This window comes from Aotus nancymaae, unplaced genomic scaffold (assembly GCF_030222135.1).
Source record: "Aotus nancymaae isolate 86718 unplaced genomic scaffold, 86718_ANA_hifiasm-v0.15.2.pri h1tg000010l, whole genome shotgun sequence".
Lineage (NCBI taxonomy): Eukaryota > Metazoa > Chordata > Mammalia > Primates > Aotidae > Aotus > Aotus nancymaae.
Genome location: NW_026988421.1, coordinates 34,843,087 through 34,862,009, shown reverse-complemented (window position 1 = coordinate 34,862,009; position 18,923 = coordinate 34,843,087). Strand labels below are relative to the sequence as shown.

The following is an 18,923-nucleotide window of genomic DNA, read 5'->3' as shown; positions in this document are numbered from 1 at the left end:
TCACTGCAGCCTTGGCTGCCTAGGCTGAAGTGATCCTCCAGCCTCAGCCTCACAAGTAGCTGGAACCATTGTTTTAATACAAACCCAGGCAACAGACGTTATTTCATCTGTAAACAGTTTGGCAGTAACTGCTAAAAGATAATTATATATATATGTAACATATAATATATATAATTACATTTTAAACATTTTTATAACATATAATTATTATAAAATTATAATTATAAAATATATATATTTCTCTCTCCACAAAACCATTATCATCTGAAACATTTCAATGATTTCCTTCATATCAAATAGCCAGAGTTCATATTTTGCCAATTTTTTTTAGCTTGCTCAAATTGAGATGCAAGCTAAACCCTGCCTTACAAATTTTCATTGAAGTGTCTCTTGAGTCTCTTTAATTCATGGGTTCCCCTCTCCATCAGTTTTCCCCCTTGTAATTTTTTGTTAAACTCAGTTGTTTATTCTTTAGGACTTCCCAGCCTACATTTTCCCAATTGTGTCCCTATGGTACTAACACTGTGCTTTGTATTTCCTATAAACTGCTGTTTGGTATGAAGGCTTGTTTTTTTTTTCCCCCCAACAATTCTTAATAGGTTGTGGTGTACATGTCCATCAAGGGGATACATAATGACTGGTTATCTTTCTTTTTGTGATATTAGCATCTGTTTGATGATCATTGCCAAGATCAATTATTTCATTAGGAGTGGCAAAATGCTGATATTCTAACTCAATGATTCCTTCTTCATTTGTAATCTGGAAGAATTCCAAAAGGGAAATGCTACTTTACCAACTATTTGGTTACCCTGAGGTACAGTTTGTCTATGAAAAGCAGGACAAATATGTGTCTCTTCCCTTTACTCAGCCATTTTCAAAATAATGAGTAGCTTCTCCAAAAATGGCCAATGAGGTCTTTTTAAGTGTAATTACGAATTCAGGGATTTAAACATATTTTTTTGCATTGTGTAGTGATTCCCTTTCTTTTTTTTTTTCTTTTGAGACTGAAACTCACTCTCACCCAGGCTGGAGTGCAGTGGCGCAATCTCATCTCACTGCAACCTCTACCTCCCATGTTCATGCGATTCTCCTGCCTCAGCCTCCTGAGAGCCTGGGATTACAGGCAGGTGCCACCATGCCTGGCTAATTTTTGTACTTTTAGTAGAGATGGGGTTTCACTATGTTGGTCAGGCTAGTCTCGAACTCCTGACCTCAGGTAGTCCGCCCACCTTGGCCTCCCAAACTGTTGGGATTACAGGTGTGAGCCACTATGCCCAGCTGTGATTCCCTTTCTTGAAGTTCAAATCATTCCATCTATGGCCAGTGGAAGCCACTGTAAGTTGGCTCCTGAGTCCATCTGACATGATATTAGGCAGGCCCTGATGGAGACAGATCTTCCATTAGGTCCACACACAGCCCTAGAAAGAAAGCTGGTAACCTACGCAAACCTTTACCAAGTTTTTCCTACTGTTTTCATCAAGCTTCTCCTTCGTTCAAAATCTTCAGTCTGCTTTTGAAACTGAACCCCAACTCACTTAGCTGGCTTCAGAGCCCTGCCTAATGGAGTGATCCACTTTATTTTTCATTCTTCCTGATAAGACCACCATCTCTGCTTTCCAGCTTGTCTCCTCCCTGGCCCACAGCATGCCATACTCATTCCTGTCTGTCCTCCATCTGGAATCCACTCCTAGAGCCAGTCTCTTCCCCAGAACCACTGGCCTGCACAACTGCAGGGGCACCAGTCGCACTGTATACTTAGCAGCGTGGAACTTTCCCCGTTCATGCAAATCCCATCAGTTATCAAGGCCCAGGCCGAGTTCCAGCTCTCCTAGGAAGCCCCAAGAACAACCATACTCTCATCTGAGTTTCCCATCTCTGGACCCATCAGTCACTGTCATTTGGGCCCACTCATCTGGATATTTACTGCCCTGAACAGTCACCTATTTGTTTGGGAAGTCCCAATTCTGGCTCCCAAAGGGTAGAGACAATCTGTTAAGTCTTTAATGTAGAGAGGCTCTGTTATGCCCCTCACAGTGTAGTCTCTTGATAAATATTTTTAAATTTATCTGATGAACTCAGTCTGGGAGGTGGGTTTGATAACTGTTGTTTTGGGTTTTTTTGGTCAGGGTTTCACTCTGTTGCACAGGCTGGGGTGTAATGACTTTATCATAGTTCTTTTTTTTTTTTTCTTCTCGCTATGTTGCCCAGGCTGGAGTGCAGTGACTATTCACAGGCACTGATTCCCACTACTGATCAGCACAGGAGTTTTGACCTGCTCCGTTTCCGACCTGGGCCGGTTCACCCCAACACTTTATCATAGTTCACTGCAACCTTGGGCTCCTGGGCTCAAGCAATCCTCCTGCCTCAGCCTCCCAAGAAGTTAGAACTTTTTGAGACAGGGTCTTGCTCTGTCACCAAGGCTGGAGGGCAGTGGCATGATCATAAATCATTGGAGCCTCAACCTACCAGGCTCAAGCAATCCTCCTATCTCAGCCTTCTGAGTAGCTGGGGCCACAGGAACGTGCCACCATGCCTGGCTAATTTTTTAAAAAATTTTTTTGTAGAGTTAGCATTTCACTATGTGGCTTAGTCTAGTCTCGAACTCCTGGGCTCATGCAATCCTGCCGCCTCAGCCTTCCAAAGTACTGGATTACAGGAATGAGCATGGCCGAGAGCTGATAAAACTTCATTTACAGAAACAGGTAGCATGCCAGATTTGGCCAAAAGTCAGAAACCAGACATCTGGGCATCCCACAGATAAAACAAGAGCTCTTCCATGGCAGCTGAAATTTTACACTACCCTCCATAATTAAATTTTCAGTTTTTAAAAAACAGCTTTCCTCAGGAGTTAATATTGGGAAACTGCTAACCTGAAACCTGACAGAATTCTTTTCTTACATTTTCTATTCTAAACAATTATCAAGGGTGAGCAACAAAGTGAGACCCTGTCTCTACAAAACTTACAAAAATTAGCTGGGCATGGTGGTTTGTGCCTATAGCTGCAGCTACTCGGGAGACTGAGGTGGGAGTATCACTTGAGCTCGGTAGGTTGAGGTTGCAGTGAGCTGTGATCATGCTGTAATAGTCCAGCCAGGGTGACAGAGTAAGATCCTCTCAAAACAAACAAACGAACACAGCTGCTTCATCCCAGAGATACTTATTAAATGGATAGGTGTGAAGCCCAGGCATCTCCAGGCCCGAGATGATTCTACTGCATAACCAGAACTAAGAATCTCTGACAGAAACAGCTCTTAATCACTAAGAAGTCTGAGGTATGAACCGCATGAAATCACCCCTACTCCTTAACATTCCCTTTTCTTGCCCTAAGATGCTATCTCTTCCTGGCATCTACATTGGGAAACAGTTTTCACACTGGGTTAAATCTATTGCACTGAAATCACAATTATTTTTATAAGTTGATGAGCAACTTAAACCCAATTTGAACTAGCAACTCAAAACCCCAATTTAGTATAGCATAATTTCTATCTTGGCAATCACCTGCTCAACAATAGATGCCAAGCGCCCCAGGGCCAAGCCACATTCATCCCCTCGGGTCACCACGGCACTGCCGAGCTTCACCACGATTCTCTTGGCATGCTTCAGCTCACTGCGGTGGGCAAAGGACTTGCCATGTGCACGACTGAGGGGTACAGTGATAAAGGGGATGTTGCTCCAAGAACGAACATGTCTGATGACTGAAGGCTGGATACGATCTGTAGCCACCAAGGTCAAATGCAAGAAAGAAAGAAAGAATTTAGTTTTTCAATAAAAATATCCATGCCCAGTATTAACCAGTCTAGATACCAAAAAAATAACGTTATCATTAACTGTGTAAAACTAGCACAGTATATCAAAAGCTCTATCTAGCATATTCTTATTTTATGCTAGCATATTCTTATTTTATGTATTCTATCTAGCATATTCTTATTTGATGTATTGTATGGAGTTTACACCCAGTATGCAGGTGATAGGCACACTCAAATGCCATTGGTGAAGAGTACAAATTAATCTCTCCTGAATTTAGGTTGGCAAATTTATAAAAAGTCTTAAAAAAAAGTTCTCTAAAAAAGAGATTTATCAGAAAGACAGTGTTCATCACCGTCTTATTTATTATCAGAAAAATCAGAAGCAGAGTAAATGTTGAATAAAAGAAGATTAACATTTTTAGAATTTTTAATAATGTAGAAAAATGCTTATGCTAATTTCATATACATGTATAAACACACAGATGGATAAAATTAATGAAAAATATTTTATCTCGATAGGATTATAAGCAACTTTAAATTTTCTTCTTTGTTCTTTCTTATATTTTCCAAGTTTATGCAGTTAAGATGCACTGCTTTTATAATCAGAAAAATATGGGTGTTTCTAAAGAAACCATATTATTATAAAAAGAGGAAAGAGCTGGCCAGGCTTGGAGGCTCACACCTATAATCCCAGCACTTTGGGAGGCCGAGGCAGGAGGATCACCTGAGGTCAGGAGTTCGAGACCAGCCGTCTCTATTAAAATACAAAACTTAGATGAGTGTGGTGACAGGCACTTGTAATCCTAGCTACTCAGGTGGCTGAGGCACGAGAATCACTTGAACCCAGGAGATGGAAGTTGCAGTGAGCCAAGATTGTGCCATTGCACTCCAGCCTGGGCGACAGTGAGACTCCGCCTCAAAAAAAAAAAAAAAAGAGGGAAGAGCCTGATTAGCAAAGACATTAAAGAACAAAGTATCCCAGCACTTTGGAAGGTCAAGGCGGGTGGATCATGAGGTCAGGAGTTAGAGATTAGCCCAGCCAATACAGTGAAACCCCGTCTCTACTAAAAATACAAAAATTAGCCGGGTGTGATGGTGGGCACCTGTAGTCCCAGCTACTCAGGAGGCTGAGGCAGGAGAATCGCTTGAACCCAGGAGGCAGAGGTTGCAGTGAGCTGAGATAGCACCATTGCACTCCAGCCTGGGCAACAGAGCAAGATTCTGAGACACACACACACACACACACACACACACACAAACACGCACACAGAGTAAGTGGTATGAATAATAAAAAATCTTAACTAGTCTATCTACAATTTCTCTTTCTGACATGGCAGTATGAATCCAGATGCCTGTAAACAATGATAAAAGAAACCGGAGAGCTTTCTGAAGGGAAAGCAATGTTAGAGTCAGATCCTTTTCACCCCATTAGACATCTGCCTCTAACCAATTCTTTCCTGATTTTTTTTCTTGTAACATTGTACAAGATTACAGATATTTTGTATAGATGAACAAACAAACAAAAAAAGGTACAAGATTTCTAAGGAGGAAAAAAGTCTTGATTAAAAAGCTGAATAGACACCTGCATAAAGCCAAAAGTAAAAGAGTAAAAGCTGAATGTCAGGCACAGAACCCCTTCAACACTTCTCATGGGCCCAACACCTCCTGCTTAGCTGCTTACTAATTACCCTTTCGCCCTTTCTCACACAATTATCAGATACCCAAGTATTAGCCAGGCATACTGCCACCAGTCGAAAGACTACATTTCCCAGCCTTTCTTGCTCCGATAGATAGGACCATGTGACCAAGTCTGGCTAATGAGACATGTGAAAATGTTATGTGGGGTTTCTAGGAACTTAAAAGAGATGTGCTTTCTTCCCTTCATCCCCACTGCTGCTTGGAATATGGGCATGAAGGCTGGAGCTCAATCATTCATTTTGAACTTCAAGGAACTGTGAAGAAACAGGAACGAACAAGCAAGGATCCCTGATGATTTCATAGTGCTATTCTAGAAGCCCTGGACTGCCTACCTTCTTGCAGGACTGCTAGGCTTCCTTCAGGAGAAAAGAGAAATACATTTCTATTCTGTTTGAGCCATTAGTATTCTGAGTTTCCTACTACATGCACATAATTGTAACTGACACAGGAGAATGAGTGCACAGGCAGATGGGCTGGGTGAGGCCTATGTGGGAGAGAAGATGCTGTCAAATCAGTGGGGGTGGAGAAGGGCGGGAGGGGTGCTTAGAGCAAACAGACCTTCCTCCTTGATAGCAAGAAGCAAGACAAGGTGGGTAACATTGGTTCTCGGCAGGACTAAACTTTAAGCAATTCCCTGCAAAGACTCTTCTATATCTTATTACAAACAACTCACAAATATTTAAATGAATTACTAAAATAATTATTCCAAGCTACCTTTGAACCACTGTTCTACAAATTTATTAGAGAGTTAACTACCTTCACTTGAACCAACCATTATCACTTCCCTTTATAGTGTCTGTCTATAAATTATAATTAAATTTCTTTTGACCTTCTGACTCCATCTCCTGGCCACTAACTCACTCCCTAACCACAATCTACTGATGATGGGTAAAGCAGGCAGGAGCTTATTCTCATAAATAGGACGGTACCTGTGGGTTCTCCTGCCTTCCTGCCTCCTTCACACACAAATCTTATAAAGAACATTTCTAATGAAGTAGAAAAGAGTCATTCCTTCCTTCCCTTAAATAACCATTTTTCAAGTGACTATGTTTCAGGTTTGTGGAGATATAACAAAGTTAATATGATCTTTTTTCACAATAGGTTTGCCATCCAGATCCTAGCAGAGATGTAAGCCATCATCTGGGATGGAACTGGGGTTCTGGCAGTATTGCTGGATCCACAGGTGCATGGTCTCTTCCTGCTGCGGGAGTCCCTGGGGCTAAAGGACTGGTTTGTTGTTGAGGCTAAGTTTTGCAGAGTGCTACTTTCCTTCATTAGGTTAATTATTAATAATATAGGTACATTAATCTGTTTTCAGGAATATTATCCTAAGCAATATGTACACCTAAGTCTTAAGATTAAAAGATGTACACATAATGGTTTGGTCTCACTGATCTGATAGAGAGAAGGGTGGTGGAGAGACAGGCTTACTCCCCTAGGGTTTCAACCAGGAATCATTAGTGGCTGTTTGCAGAGCTCAGAGTTATGTCAAGTATTGTGCATTACCCTTTGGGCCACTGTCAAATCTAGGCTTTCTGGCTTTCTCCCCTCTGCTGGAGGCCCTATCCTGACCTCGAAGTGTGGTTGAGATACTGGGTGAAATTGGGAAAAGGGCATAAGGGACCTCTTTGTACCATATCTTAAAACTACAAGTAAATTTATAATTAGTTCAACATGTAAGACTTAATTACAAAAAAAAAGTAATGAACAAAAATAGCAGAGGGCCAGGCGCAGTGGCTTACCTGTAATCCCAGCACTTTGGGAGGCTGAGGTGGGCAGATCACCTGAGGTCAGGAGTTCGAGACCAGCTTGGCCAACATGGTGAAACCCTGCCTCTACTAAAAATACAAAAATTAGCCGGGCATGGTGGTGTATGCCTGTAATCTCAGCGGCTAGAGAGGCTGAGGCAGGAGAATCACTTGAACCTGGGAGGTGGAGGCTGCAGTGAGCCGAGATTGTGCCACTGCACTCTAGCCTGGGCGACAGAGTGAGACTCCTCAAAAAAAAAAAAAAAAAAAAAAGTAGCATGTAAAAATTTGGGGGCAATAAATACAGGGAACACTTTATTGACACAAACACTTAGAACATTTCACTAGGAGGCTGCCTCTTTGCCTCCTTGCTATTTGGCAGAATTTTGTCTAATTCTGCCAAATTACATCTTCTTCTCTGTCTCTCTTTTAAACCTTTTTTCTTGGTTGGGCATGATGGCTCATGCCTGTAATCCCAGCACTTTGAGAAGCCAAGGTGGGTAGATTGTTTGATCTGAGGAGTTCAAGACCAGCCTGGGCAACATGGCAAAATCCTGTCTCTACAAAAAATAAAAAAAAGTCAGCATGGTGGTATGTGCCTATAGTCCCAAGTACTTGGTGAGCTGAGGCAGGAGGATTGCTTGAGTCCAGGAGGTCTGGGCTGCACTCAGCCATGTCTGTGCCACTGCACTCCAGCCTCGGTGACAAAATGAGACCCTGTCTCCAAGTAAACACCTTTTTCTCTTTTAAAACCTCATCTGAAACATACTTTGACAACCAAACTTTCCAGATCCTCTAAGTTTCCTATGGTACATACGAGATCTGGAGACGGCTGTGCACTGGACCCAGGGCAGGAGATGTTGGTTGAAGGGCTGGAACCCACAGCGGTAAACTTGACTCAGCATGCTGTGATGTGGTCACTGACTGAAGTATCTGCAGAATACAATTTTTAAAAAGCGAATAATGAAAAATACTGGACAATTCATTTTATTTCCCTCTACTTCCCCTTACTCTTGGAGTAAAAATCTGACTCTCCTGCTCCAAACTCCTTTGTATTAAGGAAACTTCCACCTCCTCTATATTATAGAAAAGAGAGAAAGAATAAGTGGCTCCTTCCTAGGCCTCAACCCTAGCCCTTCCTTTTGTAGGACCATCTTAGTGTTTATGTAAGCAAATAACAATGCAGGGCTATGAACATTTTGATAGACAAAAAACATCTGCTCTTTTTGGCATCTTCCAAATTAAAAAAAAAATCTTTCAGGTGCAATGCTTATGTATTAATACTAAATCTTCATATAATTCCTATAACAGATCTAACATCCTAAAGCAACCATGTCCGCCTTTCTGCTAACACCTCCCAACAGAACCGGGAAATACACATAATTGAAATGTCAGCTTGATCCCTGCCAGACAGCCATGAGAAGCAAGACGAAAGGCCAAAGGCTGCTGCCATGTCTTTGCTGCCCACAGGATTATAAAGTAACTCTTGCACCCCTGGAAGGCAGCGGCAATGCCTGCAACTGGTGTTAACATCTTAATCCTGTGGAGGATGAGAACATGGCTACAAATCTCAGTTGACAACATGAGGCGGTTATGGGCATTTCCCCACCTTGGGTCAAAATTTGAGACTTTAGACAAATAGTTTATTTCACAAAAAAGCAGGGACTCCTTCCCATATGTACACAGAGAACAAGCCACTCATTATTGTAGCTCTTTTTATGCTATAGAGACACTGCTGTTTTCACAAGGTAAGAAAAATATTTCATTTTGTTTGTGGGCCTCCTTTTAACTTTTGCTCTATAGATTGGTGGATATATCCCAGCCCTCTTAAATGTGCCTCAGAAGACTAGCATTTAGCCCCATAGTGAAGAAAAATCAGGGATGTGTGTATTGCTTTACAACTTATACAGCACGACAGCACCGAAATGGGACAGAGAAGAGACTGGCAGGATACAGCCATTCTAAAACATATGGTATCTAGCAGACAACAGAAAGTATTAATTGATCTTTGTTGATTTCAGTTTTTTTCATAACACTGAAGTATGGTTTTAGCCCATGATGTATGTTTGCTGCTTATATAAATTCCTTCATTAATGGCTGCTAAACAATTATTTACATGTGAATTCTCCAAAATACTTATAGAAAAGTCAAAGGGTAAAACAATCAAATTCTAGTTCCACCTCCCTAAGAAACCTTCCCCAGCAACTCTATAGGTCTTCATGGCTGGATATAATTTTATGGGTTAGCTTTTAAGTAGTTCATGACTACTGCGTTTCCCATCTGGATTACAAACTTCCCATTGACAATATGGCAAAAACGATGAGAAACAAGGCCTGTGGAGTTGGTCAGATTTGGGTTTGAGCTCTGCACTTGCTATCTGTGTGCCTTGTGGAGAGTTACTTAATTTTTCTAAGCCTCTGTTTCCTCACTTATAAATCAGGGATACTAACACTAAGGACCTCATGAAATTACAGTGAGAATTAAATGAGGTAATGCATGGGTACAACAGATGGTCAGTTAACGTCAGTTTTCCTCCTTTTGTCTTTTAGCCACTAATGACGCCTTACAATTATTTTTTCCTTAATTTCCTTCAAGACTCATCATGGAACAAAGAATTCAATGAATATTCACTGTTAGATATAATCACACATATATTGATTGACTGTTTACCTATTACCCAAGAGTGATTGAAAGCTTTGAACATTTGCCATCACTGAGTTAGAAGTTGAAGACTGATGTAGAAACCAAGCCTCCTGGCCTCTCCCCTGTACCACCATCTCTGACTGACCTCGGAGGTTACATCTGCTCTCTGGCTGCAATGGCTAGCTCACCTTGCTAGAGTGTATTACGCCCTGGAGAAGCACATAGTTGATCTCAAGGAGCAAAGGGTGTGTGTGTGTGTGTGTGTGTGTGTGGACTCGTGTGTTTAGATTCGTGTGACTGTGTCTAGACCCTGTGTGTGTTTAGACTCCATATCATCAGTTGAAAAAAGTTGTCATGCTTTGACTCAAGACATTTCTCAAGTATCTCTTTACAGACTGTAAACAGAAAGCCCTTATCTAACTGATTTGAACAGAGAACTGAACTTCAGTCCCAACACAGTTCACCCACAAACACATGCTCGGTATATGGCTCACTACTTAAAACACAAAGACCCGATGGGCCTCACCACCTTAGAGGGCAGGGGACAATAATGGGGGAAGGGATCTGGGTGCGCCCTGCTGTAACAGCAAGGTCCCAGCGTACACAGTATGCCATACTGCAAAGGGAGTCCGGCTTTGAGGAGGGGATCACGAACACCCGGAGAGCCACGGGGAACTAGAGACCCAGGCCCCCGTTGGCGTGTGGCCACTACAACCCGCGGCATCCCGGCGCAGTCACCGCCGCCAACACCAGTGCAGGCTCCGGACTCTTGGACCGAGAAGGGGCCTGAATTCTCCACTTGGCCCAGTTCCTCACCTGGTGTAGCTAGGGGCGGCAAGGGAAGCCGGAGGCCCGTAGTCATCCGTAGATCCCGGGGCCGCCGCGCACCGGCATATGGGAGCGCGCCCTGGGCGGCCCAGTGCAGCCGCCATCCCTCTGCCGAGACCCACATCCTCCCGCGGGCCAGATCCCCGGGCTCTGGCACCGGCTCTGGCAGCTGCTCCGGCCGCGCCCCCCCAGCCTCCTCGGTGACCCGCGACGCGGCGCTCAGGCCCTCGCGCTTGAGCCTGAGCGCGCATCAGCCTTCGCAGAAACGCGGGCGCCTAGCCATTCCCGCCGCTCGCCGCCTACCTGCCTCACAGCCGCCCGGGCCAGCCGCGGGTCCGCACTCCACGCCGGGCAGATTCCGGCGCCAGCTCACTCTCTTTTTCCTTCCGTACACGTCCAACACGATGACGTTACGTCAGTGGCGTAAGAGTAAACCTGTGCAGCTAGGCCTACGCTGTTGACGTAGAGCGAGGGCCTGGCCCAGAGCTGCGGCGCGGCAATGGCGTAGGCCCCTTCCGAGAATCAGGCCCGCGCTCCACGTGGCAGGCCCGCCCACCAGGCCTCGGCAGGCGGGGCTCAAGTTCAAGGGGAAGGTCCACGTCCTGGGAGGGGACAGGGGTCGAAGACAACTTCCAAACGCCGCCCCAGCTGGCCTTCCAGGAAGATAGAAGAGGTGCCTGGCACCCTCAGCTGTCGGTAGATTTCATAAGGTGTGTTTGTCAGTGTTAACCATTTATGTCCGGGCACACCTCGGAAATAGGTTGGATCAACTTACATACATTACAGTTACTCCAGGCACATCCTGGAAATAGATTGGATCCATTTACACACATTTGCACACTTTGGCTCCTTAAATGGAAGCATTTTGGCACTGCAATCAAATTACTTGTCCCCTAGTCATCTGGAGGTTTCCCCAGTGGTCCCATCTCAAATCATCAAAGGCAGTTGTAAGGATATTGCTTTTTAAAATAGGATATACAATCTCTGACAACTAGAACTATTCCAAAGGTGAATGCAGACTCACCTTTAAAGGGAGACCACAAACACCTGGCACAGTGGTGTGCACCTTTAGTCCCAGCTTCTTGCAGGTAGAGGCAGGAAAACCACCTGAGCCCAGGAGTTCAAATCCAGCCTGGACAACACAGCAAGACCCCATCTCTTAAAAAGAAAAAAAGTGAAAACACAGATTTTTCTCCCTCTTTCCTTGCTGTGTTTTGCTCAAAGGACACATACCTGCATAGACACATAGTGCTGGGTGGTGGGAGGGCAGAACTTGACAGATTGGGCACAGAAAGGCATCTTGCCCATCTATTGTCCCTGATAACATTGCTAAACCTGTTTATTCATCTTCTTGTTCATTAAACACTGACTACTGCTATAGTCTGAATATGTCCCCCAAAATTCATAGGTCAGAAACTTATATTTCCAATGCAAGAATATTGGGAGGTGGGGCCTAATGGGAGGCATTTGGGTCAAGAGTGCTTGAATAGAGTGATCTTCATGAATAGATTAATGCTGCTATCAAAAGGTTTGTGGGGTGGGTGTCCTCTTCTGCTCTTCTGCCCTTCTACCATGTGAGCATACAGCAAGAAGGCCCTCACAAGATGCTGGCACCTTGATCTTAGATTCTAGAACTGTGATAGATAAATTTCTATTATTTAAAAATTATCTAGTGTGTTATTGTGTTTTAGCAGCACAAAATAGACTGAGACACCTAGTTAATGTGCCAAGCATTCCCTGGGTGTGGAAGAAGACAAAGTTGAGTTCACAGTCTTATGGAAGAGAGAGATACATGAGCAAATAATTACAATACCATGGATAATGGAGATCTCAGTCTCTCAGTAAAGAAAAAGAAAAAAAAATACCATGCTTGCTTCGGCAGCACACATAATAAAATTGGAACAATACAGAGAAGGTTAGCATGGCCCCTGCACAAGGATGACACGCACATTCATGAAGCGTTCCATATTTTTTTGAGATACCACTTCACACCAGTTAGAATGGCAATCATTAAAAGATCTGGAGGCCGGGCACGGTGGTTCATGCCTATAATCCCAGCACTTTGGGAGGCCAAGGCGGGTGGATCACGAGGTCAAGAGATCGAGACCATCCTGGTCAATATGGTGAAACCCCATCTCTACTAAACATACAAAAATTAGCTGGGCATGGTAGCGCGCACCTGTAGTCCCAGCTACTCAGGAGGCTGAGGCAGGAGAATTGCTTGAACCCAGGAGGTGGAGGTTGCGGTGAGCCGAGATCACGCCATTGCACTCCAGCCTGGGTAACAAGAATGAAACTCCATCTCAAAAAAAGAAACAAAAAAAATCTGGAGACAACAGATTCTGGAGAGGATGTGGAGAAATAGGAACTCTCTTACACAGTTGGTGGGAGTGTAAATTAGTTCAACCATTGTGGAAGACAGTGTGGTGATTTCTCAAGGATCTAGAAATAGAAATTCTATTTGACCCAGCAATCCCATTACTGGGTATATACCCAAAGAACTATAAATCATTCTACTATAAAGACACATGCACACATAGGTTCATTGCAGCCCTGTGTACAATAGCAAAGACCTGGAACCAACCAAAATGTCCATCAATGATAGACTGGACAAAGAAAATGTGGTGCATATACTGTAAGGTATATTGCCGAGTTAAAATGAGGAAACTGAGGCCAGTGTGAGAAAATGAGAATCCAATTTATTCAGCTCCTGGGCGAGGTTCTGTGGTCCGGGAAGGGGCCAGAGAAGTCACACTGGGCTTCTCAGGGTGTGGGGTTTTATAGGGAGTGGAGGTAATTAATTGGTCTTTAGGGAAACAAAGAGCAGACAGTTTCATTGGTGAGGAGGGTTGATTGATTATTAGGGAAACAAAGAGCAGAGAGTTTCATTGGTGAGGGGAAGTCAAGGTGCTGATGGGGCGAGCTGCCATTGGTTGCCAGGCGGGACTACTGGTGGGCTGACCGGCTGGGGAGGTCAATATTAAGCTGCTGTTGGACAAATCTTTGGTGGGCTTTTTAAATTTTGAAGGGGTCGAGTGAGGAATGCAGGAGTGGGTGTGGGGAGCCAGCATAGAGAGGCCAGCATGGGGAGAGATAAGTGTGTCAGCATGGAGAGGCCGGCACGGGGAGAGATAAGTGTGTCCATTTAACTCCTGGTGAGGCAGCCGGCCTTACATATACACCGTGGAATACTATGCAGCCGTAAAAAACAATGAGTTTGTGTCCTTTGTAGGGACTTGGATGAATCTGGAAACCATCATTCTCAGCAAACTGACACAAGAACAGAAAGCCGAACACCGTGTATTCTCACTCATAGGTGGGTGTTGAACAACAAGAACACATGGACTCAGGGAGAGGAACATCACACACTGGGGCAGTTGGGGGGGCAGGGGAGAGACAGTCGGGGGGTGGGGAGGGAGGAGAGGGTGGGGAGGGATAACATGGGGAGAAATGCCAGATACAGTATGCACCTAAAGTAAAATAAATAAATTTTTTAAAAAAGAGAGAGAAAAAAATATCATATGATAAATACTAGAGAATGGGATGCCCAGACATTCAGAGATGGCAGATACGGTTTGGCTTTGTGTCCCCACCCAAATCTCACCTTGAAATGTAATTCCCATTATCCCCACCTGTGGAGGGTGGGACCTGGTGGGAGGTGACTGGATCATAGGGGTGGTTTCCCCCGTGCTGTTCTCATGATATGAGTTCCCATGAGATCTGATGGTTTTATAATGGATTCTTCCCCCTTCACTGGTTTGCTGTCTTGTGCCTGCCAGCATGTAAGACATGCCTCTTCCCCTTCTGCTATGATTGTAAGTTTCCTGAGACCTCCCCAGCCATGTGGAACTGTGAGTCAACTAAACCTCTTTTCTTTATAAATTACCCAGTCTTGGGTATGTCTTTATAACAGTGTGAAAAAGGACTAATACAATGACTTTAAAAAGACTTGATATTCAAATTGTGCTTTGAAGCACTAGAAGTAAGTGGTGTACCTAAAAGAGGAATACAGGATCACATGAGGAAGAGGGAATAAGGGAATGAAATATGCAGAGGTGTGAGGCACCCTGTGAAAAGAGGCTGCTTGCAGTAAGACATGACAGGAGAGGGGTCTGGCTGGGATCCTATCTTACAAAGGGTTTTTGTGCTATGCTAAAGATTTTGAATTTCATAATCCTCAAAAATAGAGAGCCATGACTTTTAAAGTGCTGGAATGGTCTGATCAAATTTTGTGCCAGAAGTCAGTAAAGAGGCCTAGAGCTGGAATGTTGGTTAGCCCAAGTAAGAAATGGTGGCCCAAAAAAAGGCTCCAGCAGAGGAATGAGGAACAAAAAGGAGAGAGAACTAACAGCACTTATTCAAAGTAGGAGGGTGAGAAGAAGGGCAGTGCTTGGGAATCTGATGGTGCTGCAATACCAGGAATCAAGAAATCAATGAGGGAACAGTTCTTTTGGGTGAGGAACGAGAATACGGAATGTGATAAATTTGGAGTATTTTGGATTTGCAATAGGGTAGAAAAAACAAACTTTTCTTTGCCCATCTGTTTCCTTTTCTCTACTTTTCTTTTAAGATAGAGTCTCCATTAATGAACATTTGGTGGAAAATGGCTTCCCCAGCTCTAAAAAATTTTTCCAGTTAGTGCCCTCTTGCGACTGATTTCAAGTCTTGGTCTAAATTCCAAGTTCCTGGGAGAGAAAATTGTACTGGCCTAGACTGGTTCAGGACTCCATTCTTGGTCCAGTCACACATGTCATGGAAACATGGAGGCTGTCCCCTCCACTTCTTAAGCAAAGCTCTGAGCAGTTGGAATTCTCAGAGAAATGGTAGACATATTCAGGAGTTGGCAATGATGGGACACTTAAATGAAACCAGTTTCAGCCACACTATGCAACATCACATAGTTTCACAAACCAAGCTGTACATCAGAAGCATCTGGAAAACTTTACAAAATACAGATCTTGGAGTCCCCACTTCCCAGACCTGCCTCTTCCACCAGTGATTCAGAAACTCTAGGGATAAGACCCAGGAATCAGTATTTTTATAAAGCACCCTAGAAGATTATTTTGTGACTAAACTTTGGGAACCACTACTTTAAAAGACCTAGAATACCGAACAAATAAAATGATAAAAATAGGAAGTTACTCATAAATATGGAGTATTACATGCAATAAACAAGAAGTTGAGTTTTTGTTTTGTTTTGAGACAGGGTCTCACTCTGTTGCCCAGGCTGGAGTGCAGTGGCGTGATCATGGCTCACTGCAGACTAAACCTCCTGGGCTCAAGTGATCCTCCTGCTTCTGCCTCACAAATTGCTGGGACTACAAATGTTCTGGTGATGGTTGTGTTACTCTGTGAATATATTTAAAACCACTGAATTGTACATTTTAAGAGGATGAATTCTATGGTATGTGAATTATATTAGACATATAATTTGCTTAAAGGCACAGAATGGTCTCATAGCACTTGGGCATGGGGCTAAAGATCTGAATCAGGGAGTAAGAGGGACCAGATTCTGAAAGGAGCAGGTTGTCTATCACCAGTGGATTGGATGTCTGCTACTCCATAGATAAGAATAAGTTGTCACATAAGATTATATCCCTTTAAGAAGCCCAAACCTGGAGAACTTAAATACTCTATTAGCTTTGTGGTCAGTTTTACTCCAAGTCTCCTCGGAGGCAGAATTATTGAATTAAATGTCTAGGAAATGGACTATGGTGGGAATCTGTGCTATCAGGTTCCCAGCTACCAGCCTTCCCTTGTGCACAATCTCCCTTGTACAGAAGCACTTCCTCTAGTTTAATAACAACTGCTACAAAACTTTGCCATTTTCTTTCAGGGAAGCTGGCTATTTTCCAAGTGCTTTGGAAAAGGGCAAAATGATAAACCAGAGATGGTATTTACAAATGAGCATTTTCTTCTCATGAAGCAGGATTGTAACTAAGCATATGATTTATTAAAAGACAGTTTTAATTTCAGAGCATTAATATGCTGTGAAGAAAACCAAACTATCTCTGAATTCTGTCTGGCTTTCAAGTCCTCATAAAAGGAGCTGCCATCCTGCTTATCTTGGCTGTTTGGCACATTCAATTCTACTAGTCACTTCAGCCCCCAAACCCTCCCGTCCATGAAAAACCCTGGGCCTTCATGAGGAAGAGAAAATAAGGGAATGAAACATGCAGAGGTGTTCTAGGCTCCTGGGATCACCTTCCCTCACCCACTCTCCCAATCCCCTGCATCCTGCCATGTTAGTTCCAAACTCACCACCTCCTCCAAACTTGCCCCTCACTAGTCTAGGCCACATTGATGTTTGCTTTTCTGAACAAATATAGTCTGTGTCACATGTTGATCTTCCCCCACTAGATTGTTAGGTCACTGAGGAGGTGCACCTTACAATTCCACATTTCAGAGTTTCACTAAAGTTGTTCCAGTACGTCCTATTCTTTAGATTCAATTCTTTGTAAAATGGATTTAAAGTTTAAAACAAGTAGATTTGATATCTTCCACCAAAAATTTGCCTTAATTACAAGGCTAGCATAATTCTGCTCTAGGCCTAAACCTTTTAATGTTTTCTATCATAGTTCCCAACCAATTCCTATCCACCCAAGAATGATAATAGGAAATTACTTTGTTTTCTCTGCAAGCCAGAATCTGAATTGGCAGGGCAGGCAGAGCCCTTTGTAAGCTGCCACTGCCTTGTGCTAAAAACAGATTTTTGGCTCTTACCCATCTTGCAAGATGGCAGGTGAAAAAGTTGAGAAGCCAGATACTAAAAAGAAGAAACCTGAAGCCAAGAAGGCTGATGCTGGCGGCAAAGTGAAAAAGGGTAACCTCAAGGCTAAAAACCCCAAGAAGGGGAAGCGCCATTGCAACTGCAATCCTGTCCTTGTCAGAGGAACTGGCAGGTATTCCCGATCTGCCACATATTCCAGAAAGGCCATGTACAAGAGGAAGTACTCAGCCGCTAAATCCAAGGTTGAAAAGAAAAAGAAGGTTCTTGCAACTGTTACAAAACCAGTTGGTGGTGACAAGAACCGTGGTACCCAGGTGGTTAAACTTCGCAAAATGCCTAGGTATTATCCTAACGAAGATGTGCCTCGAAAGCTGTTGAGCCACAGCAAAAAACCCTTCAGTCAGCATGTGAGAAAACTGCAAGCCAGCATTACTCCCAGGACCATTCTGATCACCCTCACTGGATGCCACAAGGGCAAAAGGGTAGTTTTCCTGAAGCAGCTGGCTAGTAGTGGCTTGTTACTTGTGACTGGACCTCTTGTCATCAATTGAGTTCCTCTACGAAGGACGCACCAGAAATTTGTCATTGCCACCTCAACCAAAATTGATAGCAGTGTAAAAATCCCGAAACATCTTACCGATGCTTACTTCAAGAAGCAGCTAGGGAAGCCCAGACACCAGGAAGGTGAGATCTTCGATACAGAAAAGAAGAAATTATGAGATTACAGAGAAGTGGAAAATTGATAAACTGCGGACTCACAAATTTTACCAAAAACCAAAGCTACTCAGCTCCAGGGCTACCTGCGATCTGTGTTTGCCCTGACGAGTGGAATTTATCCTCACAAATTGGTGTTCTAAATGTCTTAAGAATCTAATTAAATAACTGATTACCTTTAAAAAAAAATATTTTCATGGTGGCTTATGCCTGTAATCCCGGCATTTTGGGAAGCCGAGGCAGGTGGATCACGAGGTCAGGAGATTGAGACCATCCTGGCTAACACGGTAAAACCCTGTCTCTACTAAAAATACAAAAAATTAGCCGGGTATGGTGGTACATGCCTGTAGTCTCAACTACTCAGGAGGCTGAGGCAGGAGAATTGCATGAACCCGGGAGGTGGAGGTTACAGTGAGCCGAGATCACACCACTGCACTCCAGCCTGGGTGACAGAGTGAGACTCTGTCTCAAAAAAAAAAAAAAAAAAAAAAAAAAGATTTTATGCTGAACTCACCAATGTGAGTGTCACAAAACTGGGGTCTTCAGAGCATATCTCCAAGGCAAAGAACCCAAGTCCCCTGACTTAAATGGTATTGTGCATTTATGAAAGTTTTCTCCCTCCCTGCACCTCCTCCACCTTTTTTTGAGATGGTTTTGCTCTGTTGCCCAGGCTAGAGTACAGTGGCATGATCATGGCTTCTTGCAGCCTTGACTCCCTGGGCTCAAGTGATCCTCCCACCTCAGCCTCCTGAGTAGTTGGGACCACAAGTGTGTGCCACCATGGCTGGCTAAGCTTTCATTTTTTGCAGAGATGGA

The 18,923-nt window shown here is 43.6% G+C and overlaps 2 protein-coding genes and 1 non-coding gene across 4 annotated transcripts in view; 2 read left to right on the top strand and 1 right to left on the bottom strand.

The window, feature by feature from the left end:
• The window catches only part of ALDH18A1 (aldehyde dehydrogenase 18 family member A1), a 39,895-nt gene extending 28,820 nt beyond the window's left edge, over positions 1–11,075 (bottom strand). For both annotated transcript variants that reach the window (XM_012439573.2, XM_012439575.2), the window contains exons 1-3: positions 10,967–11,075; positions 8,010–8,125; positions 3,499–3,713 (exon numbers count right to left, since the gene is read on the bottom strand). In XM_012439573.2, the coding sequence (XP_012294996.2) occupies positions 3,499–3,713; positions 8,010–8,097 (303 nt within the window). In that variant the 5' untranslated portion in view covers positions 8,098–8,125; positions 10,967–11,075. The remainder of the gene's footprint in view (positions 1–3,498; positions 3,714–8,009; positions 8,126–10,966) is intronic.
• Positions 11,076–12,529: 1,454 nt separating this feature from the next.
• LOC135274027 (U6 spliceosomal RNA) lies at positions 12,530–12,636 on the top strand. Its single transcript, XR_010341845.1, has one exon. It is a non-coding gene; the product is annotated as a U6 spliceosomal RNA (small nuclear RNA).
• Positions 12,637–17,398: 4,762 nt separating this feature from the next.
• Positions 17,399–17,944, top strand: LOC105708144 (large ribosomal subunit protein eL6-like). Its single transcript, XM_064373667.1, has one exon. The coding sequence runs from the start codon at positions 17,399–17,401 to the stop codon at positions 17,942–17,944; it is 546 nt and encodes a 181-aa protein (XP_064229737.1).
• Positions 17,945–18,923: the final 979 nt, after the last annotated feature.